General features: G+C 50.2%; 1 protein-coding gene across 3 annotated transcripts in view; it reads left to right on the forward strand.

Annotated features, from left to right (window-relative positions):
- NR6A1 (nuclear receptor subfamily 6 group A member 1) overlaps positions 1-9646 on the forward strand; it is an 84586-nt gene that overhangs the window by 8375 nt on the left and 66565 nt on the right. For 2 of the 3 annotated variants that reach the window (XM_054084097.1, XM_054084098.1), the window contains exon 2: positions 6961-7020. The exons of the other annotated variant lie outside the window; for it this stretch is intronic. In XM_054084097.1, the coding sequence (XP_053940072.1) occupies positions 6961-7020 (60 nt within the window). The remainder of the gene's footprint in view (positions 1-6960; positions 7021-9646) is intronic. 3 annotated transcript variants of the gene reach the window in all.

A 9646-nucleotide genomic window follows, 5' to 3' on the forward strand; every position in this document is an offset into this window, starting at 1 on the left:
GCAGGGGCCGGTGCTCGGATGACAACGCTGGCCCCACCGCTGGCCAAGCAGAACGGGGCCATCTGGGAGAGGGGCAGCGCCGGGCGGTGGGGAGGGACGAGCAGGCAGCGCTCTTGCTCTCATTTAGTGATTCACTTCCGATGAGGAGAGAGAACTCCAGAGTCTCTGATTTGGGGGTATGAAGATGTTAAGCGTTTAGACAGTTGGGAGAGAAATTACATTAGAACAAACATTGCTTGGCAGGTGCCGCAGGAGCAGAGTGAGGGGAGGCTGCATCGCCGCTGGAAGCGGGCAGAGCTGCTGGGCCCTTATCTGCCGCTGTTTCATGGAATTCTTGTACTTTATTAACTCAGTGGAGGTGTCCGAGCTGATTCTCTGCCAGTGCTCTGCAGCGGCTCGTTCTGTTCCTCTAACGCTGTCGAGGGACACGGTTTGGCTCTGTAGTCTTGAGGGGGGTGTTCACAGTTAAATGGCTTTTAAGGGGGTGTTCACAGTGGCTTGTCCTGCCCTGGCGGGTCTGGAGCCTCAGACCGACCCATGGCCACTGCCTCGACGCCGTGGCTTTGTAGAGAAGGAACAGTCCCAGGGGCGGCACTGGGTGACGCCTTCCCGAGGACTGCTGTGCTCTGTGGATGCTGCAGCATCCACCTGGGGAATTTGAAGATAAATGCTGTTACATTCATTAACCTTGAGGTTAGGGAAAGCTATTTTCAGACTCATCACGTCTGTGCCTCTCCAGGACCCCAATTTCGGTGTCGTGCACGCTGTAGCTGCTGGATTAAAAGGGCCCCTTCCCTGCAGCGTGGTGGAAAGGTCCGTGTGCAGTAGTGTTTGTAGCCCGGTGCACCGCTTGGCATCTAGAACCACTCACCCCTAGGAACTCCTGAGAGATTTGCAACATGATTTCTGGCATATTCTGTATGTCGATCTGCTATTCTTTGTTGGCAGATGAGTATTAATCTGGCTGATGTTAACTCAAAATATCAGCGGCGTCTCTTGTATAATATCCGTTCTGTTTCATGTGGGTAATTGCAGCAGACTCAACAGATGGGTTTTCTGCACTAGTGTGCCTTGTGTTGGCCAACACTTTATCAGTGATCAAAAAGTAAATACAGGATTTCCACAGATTTACACAATGGTTACGCAATTGATCTGTTGGAGTGGTCTGGTGAGCCTGGGAGGCGATGTGCTGTTCAGCCAGCCTGTATCCAGCTGCGGAAGATGCACAGTCTCATGTGTAGGGAAAAGACTGCGTGCCCGTGGCATGGCACGCGGGGAGGCATTGTCTGCCGAGCAGGTCGAGGTGTTTGAGTAAGCGGCTGCTGCAGTGCAGTAGCAAAACCCGCTGCTGTGGTGCTTTGGAAGCTGGAAGCGGGTCTGGTTCACTGCCTGACAGCGCTGCGCTGGAATGCTGATACTGGAATGCTGCATAAACCCTGATGCCAATTCCTTAGATTGCCCAAAACGATGGGGGCAGCCTGGTGGTCTCGGCTCATTCGGTTTATCGGGAAGATTGAGGGTAATTACATTGAGTTAGGGCTGCAGAGAGAATCCAGAGGACACCCAGTGTGAACGTTCAGACTGCAAACTGAAGCTCTGAATTCAAATTAAGAACACAGTTCTGACTGGATGTTATTTCTACTATTGGTTATTATTTACTTTGTGGGCTTTTTGGTTGTCAGGTCAGGACGTGGTACCTTTTAAAACCAGATGAGTGTGGTGCAAAAGGGCAGTGCTGTGTCCTGAAATCTTCGTTTGTCTGTGACCGAGGGCAAACCCGCTCTGCTGTACTTCTGTCACCAAAAAGGTTGTAAAACGCTTGAGTATTGATCTGTGGGGGAAGATTAGCACAAATCTCATTTCCAGGCAATGAAACTGGACGATTTTGTGAGATGTGGTTTTAATCTCCTTTAGGGGAGCACCCAGTGCCCCTCGTGGAGCTCTTCTGGGGGCTGGCACTCTGTGCCCAGTTGTCCCTTGTCATTTCAGGAGTGCTTGGAGGATTTCCTCATCATCACAATTACTTTCTAAAAAGCTTTGCTTCTTGACTGTGTGCTGAGCTTTCCCTTCTTGTAGCCTGAGTCTAAACTGAGATGCAGAATGGGTGAGCCCCCGCAGAGGAGAGAGCTGGCTGGCAGCGCTGTCGGGTGGTGGCTCTGAGAACCTCTGTCCCCACCACCCTGTAACCATCTCCCGGTGCAGCAGGAGGGGCACTGCGCTCCTCTCCAGAAGACACGGGTGGCTCCTGGAAATGCAGTCCCTGATGGACGCAGAGGAGCTGATACCACAGCAATTTGCATCTCCGTTCCTCTCTGATTTTTTGTGTCTGAGGAGGCATTTCAGGAATCCCGTGAGTTTTGATGGCATCAATAAATCAGATACCACACCGACAGAATTTTACTGGAATGTAAACAGGCATTTGAAATAACCACGTCTGTGCGGTGTTGATTGAGGAACGCCGGGCAGGTAGAGATCCGAGTGGGTGGAACATTAAACTGCTGAGAGCGTTGCCTTTCCGTTGTGTTGGTGAGTGGGAACTGCGGTGGTTTTCCACATTCATGAAAGTCATTCAGAATGTTTATCGTGAGGTGACTCAACTTCCCACTCCCCTTTCCAAACAGCGTGTGTTTTCAGTGCTGAGGTGAGACGAGGAGCTCACCCGTTGTAGGGGAAAGGGGAGGAATGTCTCTGTATAGTAAAATTCAGCTGATAAGGCACCATGAATCACCTTTAACTCGGCTGTGCTGAGCAGCAGCCGATCTGGGAACTGCAGGCTGGTCAGCCTCAGCTCAGTGCCTGGGGAAAGCGTGAAGCAAATCCTCCTGGAAGATGTTTCCAGGCACTGGAAAGCGACAGGAAGGAAACTGGGAACGTTCACCATGGGTTTGCCAAGGGGAGATCACGTCTGACCACCTCATTCCTCCTGCGGTGGAACGACTGGATGCTGGAGCGAGGAGAACGCACCTCTGTCATCACCTTAACCTTCAGCAGGGCTTTTGGTGCAGTCTCCTGTATCCTTGTAGCCAGACGGGGCTGCGAGGCAAATTTGGGTGAAAACCCGTGGTATGTGTTCAAAGGGCAGCAGTCGAGAGTTCAGAGCCTCACCGGTGGGCGCTTCGTCAGCCGTCGTCCTCGGCAGTCGGTTTGGGGGCAGTACTGTGGAGCAGCTTCATGCGGGCGATGGGATGGAGTGCACCCATCAGACGCGCAGATGGCACCCGCCTTGTGCTTTGGGGCACGGCTGCTGTTCAGAACCTCAGCAACGTGGAGGGAAGGGCTGATGGACACTTCAGAGTTAAATGGAGGCAGATGTGAGCCCAGAGATGCCTTCCAACCAGAATTATTCAATAGTTTAAAGTATAATTGTGGTGTAAGGTCTTGGGGTGGTGTTACCATCTGAACCTGAAGATTCCAGTGCCTCAGTTCCTGCTTTTAGAGAGAGAGGTCTATAATCCCATTACATCATCTACCTTATTTTAAGGTTAGAAGTCCTATTTTTAGTATGCGTATTTCAGAAAGCCTTTACTAAAATGTTGTCTGAGTTACCGATGTTTTTGCTATGCAAATGTACTTCTGTTTGCAACCCCGCAAGCCCCGTTTTCACCCAGCAGAGCCGCGTGTGCTTGGTCTGCAGGCCAGCAGCTGCTCAGAAGCTGTGGAAGACGCAGCTCCCTGGATCCGTGTGTTCCGCTGACCTTGGGTGTCCCTGCCCTTGCTCAGGGCACCCCCTTTCACCTCCCGTCCTTTGGAGAACGGGGACTGAACCTCATGCACCAACATCTCCAAAGTCCAACGCAGTGTCCCAGGTTCAGGCTAAGTTCATTTCTAGGGGCAGCCCGTGTCCCCCCGTCGTTAGCGTGGACAGGGACAAGGGCAAAGGTCAAGAGAAGGTAAAACCAGCAGAACCTCTTTTTGCCAGCGTTCCCAAACCTTCCTCATCCTGCAAAGTTCTCCAAGCTGCCCTTGCCGTCGTGTTTACCATACAGCTGTAAAAGTCAAAGAACAAGGCCTGGCTTGATACAAGGGAAGCCGGGAATCAAGTGGTTGAGAATAGGTAGCATTGTTGCTTAAAACAGGAGGAATAATTGATTTATGTTATGGTGGCCAATTAGGCTGTAAAGGGAGAAACCCTTAAAGAAAACCCGTGGCTTCAAGGGAGCTTCTCGCTCTGATTTCTGCTGGCAAGCTGGGGTACCCCAATAAAGGTCATCAGCTCCGCAGGCTGAATTATTAATTCCTTTCATGCCACGCCGAGCTTGTAAACAGTAAATAATACAGGAAAACAATTGGCACTGTTCACTGGCCGAGCGGAGGAGAGGTCAGAGGGTGAGGAGCTGTATTGGCAGCAGCTGCTCCTCAGCGCTGAGCGGACTTTTGTCCTTTTCATCTGTCACAGCAAACCAGCTCCCAAAATCTGAGCTGCTGTTAATCCATCTCTCCTCCCTGAGCTGGAGTGATCCGAGGAGTTTGTCTTGTGTGCAGTTATGGAAATGAAAAGGGCTGGAGTGGAGGGTGCAGGGTACGGGGAAGAGAACAAAACCAGCATTGCCAGAAAGAGCTGTTTGAGGGGTTTTTTAATGTTAATTTACACCGCTGAGAGAAATTTCAAAATCCACGTACTCGAGGCAAATTATAAGAGAAATATTTATACTTTTATATACTTGACTAAAAGTATGATTTTGGGATGAACAGGTTGCAAGTACTCCTCTGCCAACAGCAGAGGTGTTGCTGCTGCTCCGATCCACGTCCAGGCGGTTCGTGGGCTCTCGGCCAGGCTGGGCTCGGCACCGCTCGGCTTCCAGCAGTCCTCAACAGGACACGGAGGCAGTGCTGCTCACATCGAACTTGGACGGCCACGACCACAGCGAACATATGACAGATAGTGATCAAAATATACAATTTCAAGCATGAGCTGAAATTATACTTTCCAAGCGTAGCTGGGAAATATTGTTGCACTTCTGTCCATAACCTTTAATGTGGCGTTCTAGTGAATAATCTATAGTTGTAGGAGTTTACAAGCTTGCCCTGGCTCTCTTCAAGTGCATTCCACTGAGATTTCTCTTCAGAAGGCATCGGTCATTTGGTTGCTTTGCGAATGACACTCGATGAGCCATTCCAGATGTTTGCAGGTGTAGCTTTACCGCCCGGAGTGGCCGCGGTGGCGCGGTGGCCTCCGGGGCGGCGTGGGCGGCTGCGCAGCGCCTCGCTGCCATCTGTCCGGCCGGGCAGTTGACCTCTCTTTGCTGGAGAGCAGCAGGTAACCTTTGAGTGACCATCTGCTGATCTGTGACTTCAACCTTTCTGAAAGCCGAGTCGTGCTCAGTACTGATGTTCACACCGGCTGAATCTTACCGCTCTCAGAAGAATAAAAGTAGCTTTAGTGCCGCACTTCTATTTTGGGTTATTTTGGCTGTCTGTGAACACGTATGTCGCTTTAAATAAGAAAATAAAAATACAAGACCCTTTCCAGGTATCTGAGACTGCTGCGCTGCTTGGGAAGGACCTTTTGCTACTTATAAAGATGTGTATGGTGTGTGACCCGCGGGCGCTTTCAGAGGGTCAGCAATTCCCACGTCAGGGACAGTATAGTAATAAGGTGGAAAATAGGAAGATGCAAACCCCGTTTTTATTGTGAGCAGATCAGAGAGCCAAGGAGTTCTCCAGAGCACTGGAAGTGCTGCAGCCAAGCACGCTGCATGCGGCTTTCGGAATGCTCGTGCGAGACCTGCAAGGGAAAGCCAAGCGAGATTAGGACCGATAGCGATGTTCTGGGCAGAAGATGGAATGGGGAATAGGATAGGGATAACCCAGGGCATTTCCGGATGTAACCATCGTGCTTGCGGTGGTGTTTCACGTGTTTAACTGAAGCTGGTGGCTGTGCGCAGCCGCGCCGAGCCGGCTCCGGGGCAGAGGCACGGCAGGAGGACGTTAACGTACACGTGGTGCTGCGTCTGCTTCTCACGTTCTGTAAAAAAGCTCTGCTCAAGCGTTGCTGTGTGTTTGTGGTTCCCCTCCTTGGAGCAGAACTTTGCCGTTGCCGGTAGCAGCGTGCGGGGAGCTGCCGGCTCTGCGAGACGGGACTGTAAGAGTGTGGAACGCCTGTAAATGGGACTGCGTTCTGTGGTCGGGAGTGTAAACCGGCAGTGAGTATTTCTCGGGTCTTACAGCTAAGTGAGAATTATGCAATATATAATTATGTGGTATCCATCAGAATCAAAGTGATGAGGATGGAGATGGGTTTGTTTGACTTGGGCGTCTGTGGTGGTGTGGTCAGAGTGAATGCGGTTTCTTGAGAGAGAGATCAAGCCCTGAAGAACATGTTCTTTGTTTTAACCTAATTTTAGGGTAAAACCAGCCCTGGTTTGGGCCACTTCTTTCCTGCTGTGGGTCCTGGAAAGCTGTACCCTTCCCAAAATGCAAAGGACACCCGGCAGTTCATTCGGATCTTTTGGCTGTTTGAAAATGAAGCTTTTGGAGTGTCTGTATTAGGACACTTGTTTCTGTTAACTGCTTCAGATCAAACGCCAGTGCTTTGTGTACCTTTGGAAGGGGAGCTCCCTTCCTGTCGGGAACCTTTGGAAGGTGCCCTGGACAGAGACCGGAGGTGGGTCCTTTCATCCCACAGTAAGGCTCCGCTTACACGTTGGTGCTGTACACAGTTTAAAGCTGATCTAATGCAGAATTTCTTTGTGCTGTAGGTGGTTCTGAACTGATGTTCTTAAACCACCACAAGACACAGACTATGACTGCGCGGAAACGCAGAGCTGCAGATAACGTGCATGCAATGGAAATATCCTAGCAGAGGAAAGGACAACTGTGTTAATTTAACTGCTGCTCAAAGCAGCTTCCTCGGATGATCAAAGATAGGCAGAGTCAATTCAGATGTAAATGAAGGTGTTCAAAATTAAAGACTTCGGTAACATGCACACCACAACTTTCTTATTCTCGCTTTCTCGTTAGCTGCAGATGTGGAGCAGATGAGTTCCTCTTCTCCTGTCCTTCCTATGAACTCCATGGGCAGTAAGTACCCCTTTTCTTGCCACGTGTGACGAGGTGGAATTTCTTATTATGAGTTAATTGAAAGAGATAAAGTCATACCTCATGGTGGAGACTCGAGGAAGTTTAGGAGCGAGTGCTTCCTCGCGGAGGGCAGGATTCCGTATCTGCTGGTTGTTTAGGTCCTTCTCGCACGGGCAGCACAGACCGGGGCTGCACATCCCTGGCTACACCAGCAGAACATGGGTCGCCTGAGATCTTTCTCCACCAGAGTTACATCAGGGACAGCTGTGAACTCTGCCTGTACGTTAGTGACGAACCCCTGAGGCGCTGGTAAATTATGTTGACATGAAAGCATCTCTCGAGTGTCTCAGGATGACACTTGGAAATCTATAGCCCGGGATTCCTCGTGGAACCCAGGGCAGCTGGGGAAATCCTCTGCGGTTTCACTGCACTTCTGAGCTGGTGGACACTAAAATAACGGGAGTTGGGAATGCTTTGGGAATGCTCCATCTGGTGGTGTGCGCTGTGTCCAGGGACCACACGCCTTTTGTCCTTTATAACCCACTAGATGGCAACAAGTCCTCGCAGAGGGGTGGAACGGGGATGAATTCAACCCCGCTGCTCACAAGGGAGGGAGGAGCTCGGTGCAGGTTTCTCTTTTACAGCAACTTTTCATGTCATTTTTTGGAAAGTCTCTGGATTTCTCAAGTGTGGCAGATATTAACTGACAGCTCCTTTTAAAAAGCCATGCTCAGAGATGCTGAGAACTGCTCAAAGCCCTCCCAGCCGGGACTTGGTCCTTCCCACCTGTGCTTGTGTTGACTGGAGAACCTTGAAGCTTTAGAGAACAGTGGTCCCTCCACGATGGGGATGTGCGGTTCCTTCCTTTATAAAGACAGCAGTTGTGGGGGAGGAATGTATAATAGGCTCAGAGTTGCAAATTAGTGCAGGTATCTGCCTGTTGATGAACAAAGCACACTTCTGTATGCATCTACCCAGGGTTTTGTGTAGTTGATCACTGATACAGAAACATAATTTTGCATGCCTATATAGAATAATTTCAGTTGCCATTTAGACACGTGTAGCTTATGAAAATGTTGGTTAATGTTCAGTTGAACCTTTGTAGCCCGACATGGGGTTGGACTCAGTGCGTTCAGGCCTCCTGTGCATCAAAAGGTGCTAAAACAAAACTCAATTCTCCACATTATTCTCTGCCAAATACTGGGAGTTAAGGCCGTGCAACGTATATTGAATGACCCTCTTTCCTTTAATTGTATACTATTGCTGTCTGACTTTGTCTAGCTGCAGCTTTCATGTCAGTGTTATCTTTTGCATGACTGAAAAACGCTTGTGTCAAACTCCTGTTCCCTCTGAAGATATTTATATAAACTTTTGATAAACTAAATAAACTGAGCTCCTTGAGTTCTTTGATGTCTTCCTGTCTTTGATGAACCCTCTGGTGCTGACGGGCAGCTGAAGGGTCAGGCGGCGAGCTGGGCAGCGATGGCCAAGCCCTCTCCAGCCCCAGCTCTGGAGCGGCGGCACTGAACACGCTGGGGCTCAGCACCATCCCGATGCGTTCCGCTCGGCTCTCGGGCAGGCAGTTCTGCACAGCCCTGAGCTCTGCTAGGGGGCAACAGGTGCTGCCTGAAACATCTAAAACATCCCAAGGCTGGATCCTGAATGTGGCTTCCCCCAGGACGGTTTTCCCTTGCTGTCTCGTTACCAAACAGGATTAAAGCAAAAAACTCAGGGACTTTAACAACAGAGTAGGAAACTGAATTCTTGGGCTTATTTGTGCATCCAGGACATCCGAGATCTGTGGTGTCTGCTCAAGCCTTCTGCTCGTCGCGCATCAGCAACCGGGACACGGCCCTTTTTGCTGTCGGTTTTCTTTGTCTGAAATGTCTTGGTTAGAGTAATTGCAGTGAGTTATTTGCACGTTTCCTTGCGGTGCAGATGAACAGCTCTGTCAGGACTGTTGTGTTTTGTGTTCTCTCCCTCAGGTGCCTGTGGGGACAACCAGCAGGCTGAAACGTCTGCCTGAAATCACACAAAACTGCTGCTTTCTCGTGCATCATCTAAGATGCCACTGAGAAAAATCCAAATGGTGCACTCTCACTTTTTTAATGAGTCCTCCAAACATCACAAAAAATCTGACATTTCAAAGGCAAAATGTCATCAAAAACGTGTCATTAGTCTGGGCCTCATCGTGCTTAAACAATTCAGGTGTGCTTTAGGCTGTTCACCTTTATATCCCCGCAGTGACTGCTCCGTATCAAACTGCCGTGTTTGCGAGGGCTTCCCTGGCTCGCTGGGGGTGACGGAACAGAGCGGAGCCCTTCACCGTCACACTGGGGAGAGGGGAAGATTGCTTCTAAAGCCCCTGTTTTGCAGAGTGCAGTCTGTAGTTTGCAGCTGTGTGGAACTCAGTGAAGCTGTTTCTGTGCAAAACTGAACAGTGTAAGTCTTAGCAGGACAAGCAAGCAGGGATTTATTTTGAATACTCACCTCGTTGGAGTGTAGAAGTCATTCATAAGCTGCGCTGACTCGATCTGCACAGTGAGCTTCGGGAGACACTGGGCGTTCCGGGGGGACGTGTCGGGACAGGCTGCTTCAAACTAATCCCGTCAGCAGCTGGGAGAGC

The sequence above is a fragment of the Cuculus canorus genome, chromosome 19 (assembly GCF_017976375.1).
Source record: "Cuculus canorus isolate bCucCan1 chromosome 19, bCucCan1.pri, whole genome shotgun sequence".
Taxonomy (NCBI): Eukaryota; Metazoa; Chordata; class Aves; order Cuculiformes; family Cuculidae; genus Cuculus; species Cuculus canorus.